At 42.8% G+C, this 20,894-nt stretch overlaps 1 protein-coding gene across 7 annotated transcripts in view; it reads left to right on the forward strand.

The window, feature by feature from the left end:
- Positions 1-20,894, forward strand: part of PLEC (plectin) — a 210,202-nt gene that overhangs the window by 150,434 nt on the left and 38,874 nt on the right. For all 7 annotated transcript variants that reach the window (XM_078783364.1, XM_068124605.2, XM_078783365.1 and 4 more), the window contains 6 exons: positions 1,726-1,821; positions 2,043-2,170; positions 5,743-5,982; positions 6,081-6,258; positions 14,435-14,563; positions 16,835-16,912. In XM_078783364.1, the coding sequence (XP_078639490.1) occupies positions 1,726-1,821; positions 2,043-2,170; positions 5,743-5,982; positions 6,081-6,258; positions 14,435-14,563; positions 16,835-16,912 (849 nt within the window). The remainder of the gene's footprint in view (positions 1-1,725; positions 1,822-2,042; positions 2,171-5,742; positions 5,983-6,080; positions 6,259-14,434; positions 14,564-16,834; positions 16,913-20,894) is intronic.

Consider the following 20,894-nt stretch of genomic DNA (forward strand, 5'->3'; position numbering starts at 1 on the left):
TGTTCACGGCATTAAACAAATCAGGGTCTAAGGGGGTTTACCGGGGTTAAAGTGGGTTCAGGTTTGACCCCCCCCCCCCCCAAAATAGATATTTCCTTTCTTCTCTGAAACCACATACAAGATTTCGATTAAACTTGACTACAACCTTCATCGCCTGTGCTGTACCAAAGTTTGTTCACGGCATTAGAAAAATTGGGGTCTGAGGAGGTATATGAGATTGGGGGAGGGTGGGAGATTGCCCCCCAAAATAGGTATTTTTTTGTTTGTTTGTTTAAAGTATTATGATTATGTTAGTATTATTCTACATGCTGCCCTGTCTTCTAGCAACCATTGAAATTGGTTTAAAATACCTTTAGTCAGTGTACTGTACTGTTTATTCTACCAGATGAGTGCCAGGGGTATCGCCCCTATCTTTTTTTTTTATTGCTGCCAAACCAAACCATGTTATAGCAAATTCCAAAAGGCCATTTTAGTTTCCAGACATGGGGAACATACGTCGTGGCCAAAAATATTGCCACCCTTGCACTGTTTTCAAATAATGCACCATTTCCTCCAGAAAATTGTTGAAATTAAAAAATATTTTGGCATCCACAAATGTATTTCTTTGGTTTGCAGTGGAACAAAACAAAAAAAGCTGAAAAAATCGCTAAATCCTAGTTTATTCCACACAGAAATCCTAAAATGGCCCGGACAATATTATTGGCACTTTTTAGAAGTTGTGAGAAAGAATTAGATTTCAAGCAGGTGATTCTCCTTTACTTTGGAATTGAACTCACCTGTGGTGAGTTGCAGGAGCCTGCAATATAAAAATCACTCATTCAACAAGTTTGAATGGAGAAAAGGAGTCATTCTGCTTTTTTGTGTCACTGTGTGCACCTCAATGAGCATGGAGAAAAGAAAGAAAACCAAAGAATTGTCGGAGGTCATACACAAGATTGTAACCCAGCATGGACAATCTCAAGGCTACAAGACCATCTCCAGAGACCTTGATGTTCCTGTATCCATCATACGCAATGTTATCAGGAAGTTTAAGGACATGGCATTGTAGCCAACCTCCCTGGACGTGGCTGCAAGAGAAAACTTGATTGAAGATTGCAGCAAAGCATTGTTCGAATAGTGGAGAAAGCACCTCGATCAACTGCCATACAGATTCAAGCTGAGCTTCAGACACAAGGTATGATAGTTCAACTCGCACCATCCGTCGCCAACTCAATGAAAGGGGGTTCTATGGTAGGAGACCCAGGAGGACCCCACTGCTGAGAGAGAGACATAAGAAAGCCCGACTGGCATTTCCCAAAACACACGTGAACAAGCCAAAATCCTTCTCGGAGAATGTCTTGTAGATAGATTAGACCAAATTAGAAACTTTTGTAAAGCACATCATCTCTATGTTTACAGAAAACAAAATGAAGCCTTCAAAGAAAAGAACACCTTCCATACAGTCAAACATGGAGGAGGTTCAGTGATGTTTTGGAGTTGATGTGCTGCCTCTGGTGTGTGCATGGCATCATGAAATCAAGAGATTACCAAGGCATTTTGGACCGCAATGTTCAGCTCAATGTCAGAAAGCTCGGTCTCCATCAAAAAAGTGCTTTAGTTAAAGAAGAAACAAACACTGCGACACCATTCATGCTTTATAGTTTGTAGTATAGATTATCAATATTATTATTGTTATTATTATTATTTACTTATCCACCTTGCCTTGTGTATCTCTTTTTGGAACAGACCATGTACACAGAGTACCTTCACTTTAAAGACTTGGACCTTCCACAAAAGGAGAATGAGAAGGCTCGACTGCAGATGCTTTCTGCGTCTCTGGAGGTGAGGCCGAACCTGTGCCAAAAAATGAGCTGTGTGTTTGCAGCTCAAGTCACACAACATTCAATTGAACTACTTTGGCTGATAAATAAAATGGATATCGATTGGGGATTTGAATAAAATACACATCTATACTGATGAAAAGTGGTGAAATAAACAGTTAATAATTATGCATTATTTCATTCCATCCTTTGGTTTCATTCTCCCCTTCCCCTTTTCCCTAGAAATGGGCACTGGCTGGAAAAATTAAGCTGCCTTCAGGCTTTGAACTGCATAACTTGGACAATGAATGGGGAAGACTGGCTGTTGCTGTGGGGCAACGTGAGATGGAACTCAAGGTTGAATTGGAGAGGTATGCACCAGTTAAATATTAACATGTGAAAATGTCACAACTATTAATTAATATGTTATAAATTATTTTCATAAGCCCAGCCATAGAAGAAGCTTTGAGTGGAATGATATCATGGTTTATTGGTGGAATTTAAAATTGTTTTAACTAAAAACTTCCATTTAATCCTGATAAATCTCACACTCTCACGATGTCTCTCCGAAAAGACCATCTGGAAAACCCTCCCATTCTACATTCTCGACAAGCCTCTTGAAGAAGTTCTGTCACTCATGCTTTTGGGTGTTGGCTTAGCGGTCAGGGTGCCGGCTTGGGATCCTAGGATCCTGGGTTCGAATCCCGATCGATCGCTAAATTAACACCAGTGTGGTTGACTCAGCCTGTCATCCTTCCGAGGTCGGCAAATCGAGTACCAGCTTGCTGGAATGAATGATCCCGGTGTGTACCCCAATTTAGAATAGGTACACCGTATCCATGCGCATCGTAGGAGGTGACTAAGGGTTGGCGTCAGGAAGGGCATTCGGTCATAAAAACATTGCCTCAAACAGGGAACCATGATTGTCATGGGGCCCGCAAGGCTAACCCCCGCTGTAGCGGGGAAAAATGGCCTCCATCGTGCGAAGTCCTTCCTTGGCACCTCTGAGCTCCTCACCACAGACAAAGCTTTCATTCGCAGCTTGATGGAATACTGCTCTCCCCTCTGGGCCGGTGCTCCTGCCTCACACCTTGCTCGGCTTCACGCTGTTGAAACCAAAGCTTTCAGAATCATTGGAATCTCCCACGATGAAGCTAACTCCGAGGGCCTTTCACTCGCTCATCACAGGCAGGTTGGTGGTCTTTCCGTCTTCTACCGACTCCTCTCCGGCCTAGCCCCCCCAGCCCTGTTTGTGCTCTGTCCCCCAAATATTCCTACAGGTCGCACAAGATCTGCCAGCAACCCTCTTCTGGTGAAATTGCCAAAATCAAGACTCTCTGCTCACCTTCACTCTTTCATCCCTCTTTTCTCCCACCTCTGAAACAAACTCGCACACTCTCTTCAATCCCACTCCTCCCTCCAGGTCTTTAAAACAGCTGTTCATCACCATCTCTTGTCTTCCCCCATCCAAAACCTTGATCTTTTCTACCCTGTTAATACACCCCAAATCCACCTCTTTCAATGTCCGACTTCTTTCCTGAAATTCCTCGTTGTGTCCACTTGTTTTATACCGTGTACCCCACCCCCACACCTCCCCCCCCCCCTCAGCCGTCTCCCTTCCACAGATCTCCCGATGTCCCTGTTCTCTACTGTTGTACTTGTGTGCTTCCCTCTCTCTCCCCATCTTGTCTCCCGCTCCCTTTATTATATCTTTTATGTGTCCGTTTATGTTTTTTGTGTTTAATGTGTTTGCTTTTACATGAGCCTCGACTTTGTATACACAAAAAAAATTCTGATGTCGTGACACCACAGTCTACTGTAGAAGTAGAAATGTTCGTGCGATTAAACATCTCGTCCAGGATGTCATATTTTTCTGACTCATCTAAATTTCCCTTGATTGCTTTAAGATTCTCTGGACGATGCTTTCAGCCTGAGTTACTTTTTTTTGTGTGATGTTCATTCTTGCAGTAATGAGCGGGCCCATGTCTTCACTGAAAGAGTGATGGGTCCTCCAAAGGCCAAGAGGATTCCTGGGTTGTTATCCTTGAGTAGACCCTTCAAAGCTGCAATGACTAAGACAGTAGAACCTGAGACACCACATTAGCTCAGCACTTTGATGAACGTTTGTACCTTCTTATCTGCATCTTTACCCAACATTGCTGTGTATGGGGGCCTACCAGGAGATTGCTGCAGACGGAAGAACAGTGATGGTTCCATAAGTACTGGATGAAGGCTGCTTACTTAATTTGGCTAGATGTGTCTTCTTCATGCCCCCAAACAGTGCTTTCGCTGATGGGTCATCTCATCCCAATTTAATGGTGAACTCTCCAGTGGCAGCATTCACTCATACCTCAGCAGCATAATGCCATATCTTTGCATGGAGGTGACTGGGGTAAACCCATACGGGTCACGCTTATATCTACTTGAGTTTGTAGTCGCAGATGATGTACTGCTCCACACTTCACAACCTTCATTATATCCTCGTTAGCAGCATGGACAGATGGTGCATCAAGCCCTGCTTTCACCAAGCTTGCAGGTTACGGGAAACATTAAACCTCGACCGCTTTCAAAGTTGGCTTTAAATAACGAAGCATATTTTACGTTGAATTGTGGATGATGAAGTACAGTACTGTAACTGTGAAGCGCGTAGCCCACATTATGATCAACACATGGCACGAATGTGCAAGAACCACCTTTAGAGGCCATTTTTCCCCACGGAGCAGGGGTTGGCCTTTTTTGGGCACCATGGTCCCCTTTTTGAAGCAATGTTTTATGGCCAGATGCCCCTCCTGCCGCCAACCCTGTTAGTCACCTTTTGCGACACACAGGGAATTACCAGTGAACTGGTACTCAATTTGCCGACCTCTGAAGGATGACAGGCTGAGTCAACCCCCCTGGCGTTAATCCAGCTATCGACCGGGATTTGAACCCAGGATCCGAGGATCCCAAGCCAGCACCCTAACCGCTAAGCCAACACCAGGCTTCGCGAATGTGCAGGAGCAATATCATATTTTGCCCCACACTCTGGGACGGGGTCAAAAAGTCAAATGCCCAAAAATGTAATTTTGGGCACATTTTAAAACATTTTTTTAATGAAACCTTGTATATGCCATCAACATTGGAGGACACATTAAATATGTAACTAGAACGCCACTCAGTAAAGAGCATACCTCCGCCTGGTTGGCCATATCACTCAATGGTGAAGAATCACTTAAAAATTATACTAGCTGGATCCGGATCTGAATATTCACCAAAATTGAATCGATTCTTCCTTGTCACACACACAACCTGTCCAACAAATTTCGTCCAAATCCGTCCATAACTTTTTGAGATATCCCGCTATGTATCGTTTTTGGCCCTATCTCCCAATGGTGAAGAATCACTTAAAAGTTATACTAGCCTGATACAAATCCGGATCTACACCAAAATCTAATAATTTCGTCCTTGTCACATATGCTACCTGTCTGCCAAATTTCGTCCGAATCCGTCCACAACTTTTTGAGATATCTTGCGCACAAAGAATCAAACAAATGGACAGACAAACGGACAGACAGGGGTGAAAACATAACCTCCATCCACCTTTGATGGCGGAGGTAACAATTTATTGGATTTTACCTCTGGTTCATGACCCAAGGGGTGTGGCCTTGGGGTAACAGGGGTCAAAACGGGGAAAATTTTTAACTGAAAATTTGATACTGGGTCATTCATGGTGGAACTTTTGCTATCTTTCAACTTTGCTTTACATGGGAAGCATGGGGGTTTGCGATGACGAGCCATCAACTTCACTCTAGTTTCTTTTAAAAAGTCAAATATACTGACGTGTTGTTAAATCCACGCTTTTCCATTGTGGCATGGAAATTGATGTAGCACGAAAATTTACATCTCTACAGTAACGCTGACTAAGCACTCCATCTGTATTAACAAATCTGTTTTAATTTGTCAGGGTGGACCAACTGCAGAAAGTGATCTTCAAAATCGAAGAACAATCGACCATGTGTGAAACCAAGATGGAACACGCAAGAAACCTTCTAAAAAGGGTTCTCGAGCAGCAAAAGGATCCACATATGGAACCTGTGATTGAGGGCACCCTGACAGAATGCGACGCTCTCATCAGAGAGCTCTTCATCGACGTGCAGGTGCTGAGAGATGGACGTCATTATCAAGCAGATAGTATTTACCGCAGGTGAGTTTCGTTAAACTGGATTATTACGCTATATGCGATTACATGGTATTTACTCGTACTTAGCATGGTGTTTGGACTTTGTGTGTCATTTCTCTCAGAATCTTCCATCTTCATGAGCAGTTTGTTTCACTACGTTCAGAAGTGAACAGTGCACGGAACCAGCAGGTTGTCTGCATAACCTCACCCACTGTTAAGGGCCGTCCGAGCTCCAGCAATGAGGATGAGACCAATTTGAAGTACGTGCGTGATCTGCTTACCTGGGTTGAAAATCATCAGGTGAGGATCATCTGCAGTGAAATGAACTGAAAGATGAGGAGCAATGTATTTCTTGATGGCATGCACAAGTTGGACTGTAGAGGTTGTCCTTGACCTTGCCAGTCTATTATGTTCCTGTAATTATGAAACTAATTAGGAACCTCCATTAGAGGCCATTTTTCCCTGCAGAGCAGGGGTTGGCCTTTTTTCGGGCACCGTGGTCCCCTTTTTGAAGCAATGTTTTACGACCGGATGCCCTTCATGCCACCAACCCTGTTAGTCACCTCTTGCAACACACAGGGAATCACCAGTGAACTGGTACTCAATTTGCCGACCTCTGAAGGATGACAGGCTGAGTAAACCCCCCTGGCATAAATTCAGTGATCAACCGAGATTCGAACCCAGGATCCTCGGATCCCAAGCCGGCACCCTAACCGCTAAGCCAACACCAGGCTTCATGGAACTAATTAGGAAACAACATTAATCAATAAGGGAACCTCAAGCAAAGATTAATTTTAAAAAGACAAATTGTGAAATACCTAGTTGTTTATATTTCATACTTCCACCTGGACTATTCAACACAAGTCTTTTCCTCTTACTTTTTATTGGGACAAAGTATGTGAACCGAGTTGATATCGGCCAATCCAGACTGGCATTGGCCAATCCAGGCTGAATGTCGACCAATCTGGGGTGAGGTAAGCCAAATCCTAGTTGAAGCAGGAGGATTTGGCCTGAAGCAGGCGAAAGTTGTTGAGCGAAATCATCAAGGGGATAATTGGCAGCTGTCTAGAAGATTATTTCTCTGTCTGCATCCCACATTTTTTAAAATCCTACCTGCTTGTCTTTTCTTTCTTGTTTGTTTTGCCTTTTGTTGATCTGCTCCAATTTATTGATCACTCGTCCGTTGTTGTTCAATTGTCCAACTCCTCCATGAGCCGGTCCCTCGGTATAAAAAGCCTGGAGAGTGCCAGAACCAACCACGCAAATACCACATTCAGCCGCACATATGCCAAATTCAGGTAAAACATGCTATTTCATCATCATGACAGGCAGAGGTAAAAACGATGTTGCAGTTTTACATGGAACTAGAACTGCCACTTTAAAACTGCTGGCAGTGATGACCGGTTTACTCGCACCCACTTTTGATACAACCCCACTTTTGATACAACCCCACTGTTGATACAACCCCACTTTTGATACAACCCCACTTTTGATACAACCCCACTTTTGATACAACCCCACTTTTGATACAACCCCACTTTTGATACAACCCCACTTTAATTGGACATGCTTTGACACAACCCCCTTGGATACAACCCCAACACACACACACACACACACACACACACCCACACCCCTCCCCCCACACGCACACCCCTCCACACACACACACACACACACACACACACACACAACAACCCCCCCTCCACACACACACACACACACACATCCCTCCCCCCCCACACACACACACACACAAACACAAACACACCCCACCCCCAACACACACACACACACACACATGCATATCCACACACACACACACCCACACACAAACACACATACCCACACACACACACACCCACACACAAACACCCCCACCCCCTTCCCCCACACACACACACAAATCCACACAAACGCACATCCCCTTCCCTCCCCACCCCCCAAGACACATCCCCACACACACATCCCCCCACACACACCCCCACACACACACCTCCACACACTCACACACCCACACCCACACACACATCCACACACACACACAAACACCCCCACACCCCTCCCCCACATGCATACCCCTCCACACATACACACACACACACACCCCACCTCCACACATACACACACACACACACACCCCCGCCACCCTCCATACGCACCCCCCCCCACACATATCCCCCCCCCCCACCCACCCACACACACACAGACATCCGCACACCCACACACACACACATCCACATACACGCACATCCACACACACACACGAACACATCACCACATGCATACACACACAAACACACAAACATATCCCCAGACCTCCCCCCACAACCCCCCCCCCCACCACCCCTAACACACACACACACACACACACACACACACACCCCACTCCCAACACACACACACATCTCGTTTTTTCATTTCTGTTCCTCACAATTCTATCCCTCTTTCATTCACAGACACACACACACACACACACACACACACACACACACACACACACACACACACACACACACATGCACACCCCTCCACACATACACACACACACACCCCTCCACACACACACACACACACACATCCACCCCCCCTCCTCCCCCCCCCCCTCACCCCAACCCCCCCTCCCCCCAACATACACACATATCCACCCCCCACACACACACCCACACACACATCCACACACACACACATCCCCACACCCACATCCACACCCACATCCACACACCCGCACATCCACACACACACACACAAACACACGCACACATACCCCCACCCCTCCACCCCTAACACACACACACGCACACACCAACCCCCCCCCCCCCACCACCCCCCTCGCCCACACACACACACACACATCCCCACACACACACACACATTCCCCCTACCCCCCACCCATATACACACACATAAACACATGCACACATCCCCCCACCCCCACCCCCAAACACATGCACACATCCCCCCTCCCCCCACACATACACACACATCCAACCCCCCCCCTCCTCCACACGCACACCCAAACCCCCCCACCCCAACATGCACACATATCCACCCCACCCCCCCCCCCCCCCACACACACACCCACAAACACATCCACACACATGCACATTCCCACATCCGTACACATGCACATCCCCCCACACACAAACACATCCCCACATGCATACACACACAAACACACACACACACACACACACACACACACACAAGCACACACACACACACAAGCACACACCAACCCCCCCCCCCCCCCCCACTCACACACACACATCCCTCCCCCCCCCAAACCCACACACACATCCACACATGTCAATCCATGCACTGATTGCAGAAAAAACCATTTTAAAAAGAAAATTTACCTGAAATTGCAGAGACATAATTATTTATTTTATCTGAGAAGCCAAACGATTCTTCTTCTTCTTAAGTGGCCCAAAACTTTGTGTGAAATGCGATCGAGTTTTAAAAAGTCAGAATTTGACCAAATCTGTTTCATTCGCTTGTTAAAATACCTCTTCTGTTGACAAATCTGCAATTATAATTTTATTTGAGGTTCAAATGACCGCGGGAGATCATGTGATAGTGATCACGTCCTGGAAAGGACAAAATGCTGCGTTTCTTCTTCTTTCAACAATAAAGACTTATAGCTTCGAGACCGTATATCTAATCATCTTGAAATTTTGCACACTTATTCTGCTTGATGAGAGCTACATTGCATTAAACATTCAAGTCGATCCATGCAGTGGTTCAAGAGTTACAAGCTTTTTAAAATTTAAATTCCATTATTTATTGCGGCCAAACCATGTGACTTGTCAAAACGTCTCAAGTAACATTGAAACATCCCCCCATGAGGAACATTTGTGTAAAGTTTCTACTCGATATCTTCACAAATTATGGAGGTGATACCATTTCTAGTTTGAGCTTTAAAACGTCATAACTCTGAAACCATGTGTCGGATGACGTCGTGCTCATTGACCTTTTTGTTCGTCATGGGTATGCGAATATGCATGCCAAGTTTGGGCTCGATCCGTTCAGTCGTTGCGGAGAAAAAGGGGTTTTTGTGTTTTTTCACGAAAAACAAGATGGCGGCCGACCCATGTGACGTATGACTTCGAAATGTTTTGCAATCTGAGTTTTTTTAACTAAGCATCTGGGGAAAAAATCCCATTTTCGGGGGAGAAAAGTTTTTGTTTGACGAATTCTAACCTCTTAACGTTAGCATTTTTAATATACTCGATACACATGTCTTTTGTTCCCATTGAAGAGTTCTTTAGAATGAGCCATTCCTCAAATTTTTCCATTGAGCCGTTTCGGAGATACAGAGGGGAAAATTTGAATTTGTTTTACAAGATGGCACCCATACCACGTGACCTATGACGTCATAATTAGCAAAAAAAATTCTAGGAGCCGAGACGATCATTTGATGAAAATTTCCTGTCAATCCAACCAGGAGTTGCTGAGAACATTAATTATGAAGTTTTCGGAGGTGGAAAATAGGGCGGAAGAATAATAATAATAAGAAAAACTCTAGCAGTAATAATAGGTTTCCTCTCCATTTCATGGAGAGTAAACCTAATTATCTACTGTAGCATCTTGTGAAGAGTAATAATCTTTGAGTTGAGTTTTGCTGAAATAATAAGAAAGAAAGAAAGAACCAATGGCAATGCCTTGGGTATTGAGGAGCTGCATGAGATGTATGGGGCATTCATCATCAAATGTAGGGCTTCGTCATATCACTTACCCTTGGATAGTAAAGGCACAACTGTTGAGTGTTACCGAGAAAGTTTGGATGCCATACGTGCAGGATGCGGTACAAATGTTGTACATGCAGGATGTGATACGGATGCAGTACTTGAGTCTAACCTCGCATCTAGACCCAATAGTCAGGTTCACTATGTTTTTTCGTTCAAAATCATGGTAGATTAGCAAACCTATACATTTTTGGAAACGTTATTACATGGAAAATCTGAAAATCAATGTTCACATTTGCCAATTCCGACCAATTCGATTCGACCAATTCGACCAATCGACCAATTCCATTTGATCAATTCTACCATTCGACCATTCGACCAATCGCTTCGATCGACCATTCGACCATTCGACCAATTTGATCGATTCGATTCGATTCGATCGACCATTCGACCAATTCGATTTGCCAATCAATTTGACCGACCGTTGCTTGTGTGGAACGGACTGTGAAAACGATGTGGACTATATTGTCGGATACGACACACAGGACAGTGATGACGAACTCTAAATGGCATATTCTGTAATCGTGTATGTTTGTTGCCATTGACTGCCTGTGTATATTTTGTCATTGACTGCCTGTGTAGATGTGAAGTTATACTGACTGCGTGTGTATATATGATTTTGCTGACTGCCTGTGTATGTTTGGTGATATGAATTATTGTGACACATTTTGATGTTATTAACTGCCTGTACAAAATGATAACATGTATTTGATTATGCAACTTATCGCGAATATAAAGACAGTATTTTGCAATTCAAAACCTTTGATTCGTGTCTTACCATTCCCCATAGCACTAATTTGATACTTTCATTGGATTCCTTGTCCCTGAAAATATAGGTTTAGTATATTTTAAAAAGTTTTTAGGGTAATTAGAGGCAGAAAAACCACCGTTTAGGTGGCACCTAAACGAATACGAATCAAAGGGTAATTAGAGGCAGAAATAGAACAAAATATGTATTTTACAGTGGCCATTTTGAAAATCCAAAATGGCCGCCATACAGGTATCTCTCCAAATGTAAACATTGATTTTTAGTTTCCTTATGCTATAACCTTTCCAAAAATGTATAGGTTTGCTAATCTACCATGATTTTGAACGAAATATAATTTATTGACATAGTGAACCTGACTACAAGTTAAGCTGTGGTCAGAGGAGTCCAGCTACATTCAAGAACTAGAATGGCACTCGGTAGAATGCATACCCCCGCCAGCCTGAACAGTTTACATTTTGTATCCCACTGACCCAACCTGTCCACCAAGCTTCGACTGCATCCGTCCACAACTTTTTGAAATATTGTGCTATATAGAGTTTTTTTGCCCGATCTCTCAGTGGTGAAGAACTAATTTTAATATTCTAGTATCCAGATCTGTATCTGGATCTTCACCAAAATCTAATAATTTCATCCTTGTCAAACACCCAACCTCTCCACCAAATTTCATCCAAATTCGTCTACAACATTTTTGTTATATGCTGCACATATACAAACAAACAAGAAAGACATCACGCAGAGGACGATACTTGCGAAATTCCTTAAACAATTTTAACCTTTAAAATAATTGTCAGTTGAATTCAGTGACCTGATATGCAAATCCTGTTCAAATTTCAAGTCAATTGGATGAAAATTGACTATTTTAGAAATGTGACCCGAGTTATTGACCTTTGACCTATGTTGACCTTTTGGCCCATGTTGACCTCCAACAAAATAGGGCCATTGTTGCTGAGTTCACCTGGTAGAACCAGGAAACAAAGGTATGTGTGGATGACGAACAAAATATGTAATGGAGAAGAAAGAAAATACCTATTTTGGATGGTTAGCCATGTCCTCTTCCCCCTCCCTCACCCCCATAGATCCCGTCGGACCCTGATTTATTGGATGTTGTGAACAAACTTTGGAACAGCACGGGTGTTGGAGCTTGCAATCAAGTATCATCAAAATTGTGTGTGTAGTTTCGGAGAAGAGAGCAAATACCTATTTTTTTTTGGGGGGGGGGGGGGGGAGGGGAGTGGCATCGGGGGGGGGGTGGGGGGTCAAACTCCCCAAACCCCTGTGGACCCACTTAATTAGCAAAGATTTTGATGCGGTCAATACACCTTCGTTAGCCTTCAGATATGAAACTTGCAGCCAAGTTTCATCAAAATCGTTTGTGTTGTTTTGGAGGAGAGAGAAAATACCTATCTTTGGGGGTCAAAAACTCCCCATTAACCCCAATAATGAGCGCAGATTTTCATGCGGTCAATACACCGTCGTTAGACACCAGATATAAAGCTTGTCGCCAAGTTTCATCAAAATTGTGTGTTTGGTTCAAGTGATAATGACTCAAGTGTTTACAGACTCCCTCACTCAGTGACTTACCTACGGACACTGCTCGAATGCATAAGCTCACTGGATTAAAGTCCAGGTGAGCTGGTTAATTGATGGTTGAGTTCAGTGACCATATATGCAAATCTTCTTCAAATATCAAGTCAATCAGATGAAAATTGATAATTTTGGAAATTTGGCCTCGATGTTGACCTCAAAAATAATTGGTGGTGCAATTCAGTCACCTGATATGGAAGTCTTCTTCAAATTTCAAGTCAATCGGATGAAAATGTACGATTTTAGAAATAAGACCTTGTATGAAATTGAAATTTGATCAACAGGCTTCTTGCTTATGACCAACTCTGCCATTTGGTGACCTTTCGTGAAGATCTTTTAAAATTTTTACCTGTAGGCGATTGACATACAAACAAACAGACAAACAAACAAACAAACAAACAGACAGAATGACATATGCAACCAACCAATATACTTGAAAAATCTTCGATTTTCACAACTAATAAACAGACAGGGCGAAAACATAACGTCCGTCCATCGCAGATGATGGAGGGGGTAATAATAAGAATATTTAAAGCTTTCTCGAGAATTGAAAATTGCTTTGTATAAATACATCTGCAGTTCAATGCAAGGAGTAGCTTAAAAATATGAAGCCAGAATATTAAAATACATCAAATGTCTTAATGAACGTATCAAACTCAAAGAAAATTTCAAGCTTTCTCAAAAAAAAACATCTTCAATCTCATTCTTCCCTCCAGGCCTTCGAGACAGCTGTTCACCACCATCTCAGATCATCCCCCATCTAAAACCATGATCTTTTCGACCCTCATTAACCACACCCCCACAAGCCCACCTCCTTCCAAGTTTCCAGTTTTTCCTTCATGGGTGTTTTCTTTGGTGTCCTCTTGTCCACCCCCATGCATCCTCCCCTACCTGTAATTCCTCCCTACAAACCTTATTTGTCCAAGTCTCTGCATTTTGTGTATCAACCCTGCTGTTGGTTTTCCCCCTCTCTTTCAACCGTTCCTCTTGTTCTGTTGCAACCTGATCCATTCTGTTGTTGTTCCTCCACGAGACTTGACTTTGTATACAAAAAAGGTTGTTTTTATAACATTTGATGCTCTTTTGTGAGAAAGACCAACAACTGGAGTTGGATGTTTAAAATTGGTCAACTATGCCACAGCATCTGGCAGTATTTGGAACAGGAAGGCTGTAGTTTTGTATTATTGTGCGTAAATTATCTTTTCGTACTATATTAACTTTTCGTACGACATATGTGGGAAGGGTTTTATTACCCGAGAGATGTCAAATTCCTCGGAACCAAGTCCTTTTCCCATCTGGAGGGGAATCCAGAGTTGCGTACAAAACCTCCATGACAAGACACACACGATCACGTTGTTCTCCTTTTCCATCTTAGGATATGCTGCAAAAGGCTGATTGGGGGACAGACCTTCCCAGTGTGGATGCTGCGCTGGAGAATCACCAACCATTCCACCAGACAGTGGAGGAGTTTCGCTCTAGTATGGAGGAAGCGCAGCGATGCCAGGTATGAGCATTATCTTGGTGCACCTTTGTAACACAGGAACTTCGGAAAAAATGTTGTCAGTGTGTTATTAACTATTTTCTATAATTTCCTTATTTTAAATAGATCCAGTATACAACAATAAATACACATACAACCTTGAAAATAGATCCCGTATACAACCTTGAAAATATTATAGAAAGTACAGTAGCAGGTGGTGTCGACTGTAGATTACCTCCTCGCCGAGTAGCATATAGAGAAGTAAAGATACCAACTTTTCACATTTGGTAGAGTGAATGTTGGGTGAGTCGAAGAAAATGCCTCCATCATCCATCCTTTCCAAAAAGCAAATGGAGACATTTCGACATTTTCATGATGGTGCAGATTTATAAATCAGGAAAACATTTGTGAGCAATGATTCTGTAAAACTGATCTTTATACACGTTCTTTACTGTACAACTTAAAAATTGTAGTGTTGTGCTCAAAATAAATAAATAATGAATTCAGCATTGTCTGGTGTTTATACAAGGGTGGATAATATTGAGAGGAAAAATTGTGAATTGAAAATAAAGGAAGAGCAAGAGGATGATAGGGGATGACTGGATACTTTTCACCATGTATAGTTTGCATTACAACAAAGCGCTGTTGAGTTAAGGAAATTACATAATACATGGTGTCCACAAAGTCATGCATCATAGGCAAAACATTTATTTGTAAGGTTGGCTACATCAGTTGTTCGGAATGTGTCCCACCAATTTCAAAACTATTAATTTTGAATAAAGTTGATAAAATTATCATGAATAAAGTTAGAAAATCTGAAAAAAAAATACATTATAAATAAATACATCAGATAAATTAAACAATTTCCTATGATGCGTGACTTAGTGGACACCTTGTATGTCACCCCTGAGAGTGTGGATCTGTTGATTGAGTGGACATGTTGATTGAGTGGATTTGTTGAATGTCTGGATCTGTTGATTGAGTGGCCCTTTTGATTGAGTGGACCTGTTGATTGAGTCGACCTGTTGATTGAGTCGACCTGTTGATTGAGTCGACCTGTTGATTGAGTGGACCTGTTGATTGAGTGGACCTGTTGATTGGGTAGACATGTTGATTGAGTGGATTTGTTGACTGTCTGGACCTGTTGATTGAGTGGATCTGTTGATTGAGTGAATTTGTTGAATGTCTGGATCTGTTGATTGAGTGGATTTGTTGATCGAGTGGACCTGTTGATCAAGTGGACTTGTTGATCGAGTGGATTTGTTGATCCAGTGGATTTGTTGATCGAGTGGACCTGTTGATCAAGTGGACTTGTTGATTGAGTGGATTTGTTGATTGAGTGGACCTGTTGAATGTCTGGATCTGTTGATTGAGTGGACATTCCAATGTTGAGTGGACATTGAGTGGACAATGGCATGTCCCACCAGTGATTGAGTGGACATTCCGTCGAGTGGATTTGTTGATCGAGTGGACCTGTTAATCGAGTGGATTTGTTGATTGAGTGGACCTGTTGATTGAGTGGACCTGTTGATTGAGTGTACCTGTTGATTGAGTGAATCTGTTGATTGAGTGAATTTGTTGAATGTCTGGATCTGTTGATTGAGTGGACCTGTTGATCGAGTGGATTTGTTGATTGAGTGGACTTGTTGATCGAGTGGATTTGTTGATCCAGTGGATTTGTTGATCGAGTGGATTTGTTGATCCAGTGGATTTGTTGATCGAGTGGACCTGTTGATTGAGTGGACCTGTTGAATGTCTGGATCTGTTGATTGAGTGGACATTCCAATGTTGAGTGGACGTTGAGTGGACAATGGCATGTCCCACCAGTGATTGAGTGGACATTCCGTCGAGTGGATTTGTTGATCGAGTGGACCTGTTGATTGAGTGGACCTGTTGATTGAGTGTACCTGTTGATTGAGTGAATCTGTTGATTGAGTGGATTTGTTGATCGAGTGGACCTGTTGATCGAGTGGATTTGTTGATTGAGTGGACTTGAGTGAGTGGACCTATTGATTGAGAGGATCTCTTGATTTAAAAGAAAGTTTGTTTTATAAACCTATGCAGTGAATTTGGAATAAATATCAAAATTTTAAATCTGACAATGTGCAACATTTGTCTTCCATCATCAGAGCAGGCAGAATAACTAGAATAAAATAATTAATGCACTATATAAATAATTCAGATCATACCAGATTGATTGAGTCCGTTTTTGTAATGTTCGTATCATATGATGCCAGAATCATTGTTACTTGTAAATCGGCTCTTCCTACCTCTAACTACTTTCATTTTATGCAGGACAAGATCTCTCAAATGAATCGGAGTACTTATGTCGATTACCTGGGTCGTCTAGAACTGCAATACACAAGACTGATGGTGGGTGTTTCATGAATGAACCTATATGGTTTGGAATGCACTGATTAAAAGTGTGGTTATGAATTATTGGACTTTAGTCCTTGATAAATAATTTTCATTTGAACACCACAACCATCGCTTTGTCACAGCTTGAACACAGTCACCCTGCTTAAATAGAAAGGCCAAACAATGGCGGTGTTTACATGTATATCAGCCCCATGTGTACTTGGTGGATAATGATCAACAACAACTGAAGCATGGACAACTGATCTTACAATTTCATGAGAGCCCCTATCTCTTTGACAAGTGTCAAGACTCTTCCTTTAAATACGTTTTATATAATACCGTTGGACATTAACATTCACGGTCCCAACAATTGCAGTTGATAAAATGTGACCTGCTTCTACATTTGCGGCTCTATGTCCCACGTATTTGTGTCTTTTTTGCAGGCGCGAAAAATATATTCTACGAACCGCATGCATAACACAATTCTAAAATTGTTGTTTTTCAATTAAATTGAAATTTTTTCTAAATTAATTTCTAAATCTAAAATTAATTCTAAAAGTTTCAAAATTTTTCAATAAAAAAAAAATTCAATTCAACCTAGTTGCATTCCATGACCTGCTAAAGGTTTGCCCCCCATAGTTAGTCCACGAGCAACACGTAGGCCCCCTTGTATGTTGTGTTTGTCTGCTTCCCCTTCTCTCCCCATCTTGTCTTCCGCTCCCTCTTTTTATATATTTTGTTTGTCTGGTTGATTTGTTTGTGAAATAAATGTTAGCTCTTTCACGAGCCTCGATTCAGTATACAAAAAAAACAAACATAATTTCCACCAGCCATGCACAAAGCAGCTCGACGTACGCAAAACAACCACATCTTCCATGACCTGCGTCTACATTTGCAGCTCCATGACCTGCGTCTACATTTGCGGCCTGTGCTTCGTGTTTTCATTGCTTTTCATGGCTGCATAAAAATATTTTCGCCGCACATAAGCAAGTTGCGTCGCATGTCCCACCATTCACATAAACAACTTAGCTGCGTGGCATGTCCCACCATTCACACTATAAACCAAGTTGCACGGCATGTTCCACCATTCACACTATAAACCAAGTTGCACGGCATGTTCCACCATTCACACTATAAACCAAGTTGCACGGCATGTTCCACCATTCACACTATAAACCAAGTTGCACGGCATGTCCCACCATGCACACTATAAACCAAGTTGCACGTCATGTCCCACCATTCACACTATAAACCAAGTTGCACGGCATGTTCCACTATTCACACTATAAACCAAGTTGCACGGCATGTTCCACCATTCGCACTATAAACCAAGTTGCACGGCATGTTCCACCATTCACACTATAAACCAAGTTGCACGGCATGTTCCACCATTCGCACTATAAACCAAGTTGCACAGCATGTTCCACCATTCACACCATAAACCAAGTTGTACGGCATGTTCCACCATTCGCACTATAAACCTAGTTGCACGGCATGTCCCACCATTCACACTATAAACCAAGTTGCACGGCATGTCCCACCATGCACACTATAAACCAAGTTGCACGGCATGTTCCACTATTCACACTATAAACCAAGTTGCACGGCATGTTCCACCATTCGCACTATAAACCAAGTTGCACGGCATGTTCCACTATTCACACTATAAACCAAGTTGCACGGCATGTTCCACCATTCGCACTATAAACCAAGTTGCACGGCATGTTCCACCATTCGCACTATAAACTAAGTTGCACAGCATGTTCCACTATTCACACTATAAACCAAGTTGCACGGCATGTTCCACCATTCGCACTATAAACCAATTTGCACGGCATGTTCCACCATTCACACTATAAACCAAGTTGCACGGCATGTTCCACTATTCACACTATAAACCAAGTTGCACGGCATGTTCCACCATTCGCACTATAAAACAAGTTGCACGGCATGTTCCACCATTCGCACTATAAACCAAGTTGCATGGCATGTAGGCTGGGCCAAATCGGAGGTGATTTTCCTAATTCAATGTAATTTACCTAAAAGTTGTAAGTGAGTATCAGGAACAAAATCATGAAAAAAAAATTCAAAAATATTGACGTTTTACGGTCAGACAGCCCGTTACCATAGCAACAGTTACAGACGACTCAAAAAATGCCTAAATTGACGATTTCTCAAGCTGTGTTTGACCCCCAGAGTTGATTCTGGTACCAAAAGATGCAGAATTGAAAGCCAAGGATGATTGGATAGCTTAACAATGTCTGTGACACAATTCAATACCACTTTTATAAAAAAAACTGATTTTTGTCTGAAATTTCAAGCATATTTATGGAAAAAAATTGAAAATTTTGCTTTTTAATCATAGGATAACCATTAATCAGATTAAATTTACTTTAAATTGTCTTTTACAACCTTGTATTGTCCAGTTTTTATAACTGTTATAACGTTGTTTAAATTTGGCCATCTTCATTTCAATAAAAAAAAGTTAACAAAAGCAGCTTACAATCATTAATTTTAATGCCTGCTTTCGGTTGTTACTGTAACCATTCATCAGGGCGTTCAAGGCGCTCTTGCACACATCAAGGATAGGCGCTCTTGTCTTCGATACAACGGCAGTGAACTCTGGGGTCAAGAGTGGAGTCGTAGTAAGACTGGAGACTGAGTTTGGCAGGAGTCTTCTGCAATTGGCGTGTCGGCACCACATCCACGAATTGGTTGGAGGGGCGTCTTGCTCAATAGTGTATGGCCCCACCACAGCACCACAGGACCTAATGAACAGCTGTTCAAGCGACTGCTCAACACTTGGAGTGAATTGGACCAGGGCAACTACACATTGGTCGAGGTGTCTGCTCAACAGAGAGAGCTGGCTGGCCATGTACATGCCACCATCACCTTCCTTCAGACGTGGATGGACAATAGCACAAAGGAGACTCTTCGACACGACTACCTGGAGCTGGCACACCTCACACTGCTGTTTCTTGGAGGGACTGTCCCTGATGGTATGAGGACCATCACTATCAAAGCTCCTGGGGCATTCCACCACGCCCGTTGGATGAGCAAGACTTTATACACTATAAAGGTGGCACTCTTCCGTTGGCAGCTGGGAGATATCTACACACCCGAAGAGCTGGAAGACATAACCAGTCTCGCTGCATTCATGTCAGTCTTCTACACTAAAGCGTGGTTGACATGTACCAGTGCTGCAGATGCACCATCTAACGACATGTACCTGATGAAGAACCTCCTCAAGGCTGAGGCCAGTATCGCAAAGAATCCAACAAAGTGGCCTGCCAAATTTCTGTCCTTTGTGACTGTGGCCCGAGAGAAGCTACAAAACCATTTGTGGTACCTCTCAGAGAGATTGGTCTCTTTGGCACTCTTCTCGGACAGAACGTCATCTGACAAGCAGACTATGAGAAGGGCTATGCTCAGGTACCATGGGACTGCACATAACATGATACAGGAGATGCCAGCCTCACAGCAATTGGGGAGTAAAGCCCTCAAAGACTTTGTTGGTTACGACTCTTGGAGCATGTTTGAACTCTTGGGTATTGACTCCAGTTTTGTCAAGCTCCCCGTTGCACAGTGGCCCACCTCAGACAGCTATCGTCATGGCAAGGAAGTTGTGGCCAAACTCCCAGTTGTCAATGACGCAGCAGAGCGGACACTTGGACTCGCCACAGATTTGAACACTAACAAGGCCCCCAAATCTGAGGCGCAGCTCCAGGCTCTATACAGGGTTGTGAAGGGCGTCAGGGAGAAGCTGCATGGACTGGCAACATCCACTGAGGTTGTGACTAAGAAGTCATTGGCCTCCATTGATTACAATTGGGACTAGGTTTTTTATTTTGTTATCAATGTTCAATGTCAGACCTTAAATTTGAGACAAAAAAGCTTAATCAATGACAAAAGTTAATTTAAAGTACATTTAATTTGACTATAGCTCTGATTAATGATTATCCTATGATTAAAAAGCAAAATTTTCATTTTTTTTTCA

This window comes from Myxine glutinosa, chromosome 8 (assembly GCF_964187855.1).
Source record: "Myxine glutinosa chromosome 8, kmMyxGlut1.1, whole genome shotgun sequence".
NCBI lineage: Eukaryota > Metazoa > Chordata > Myxini > Myxiniformes > Myxinidae > Myxine > Myxine glutinosa.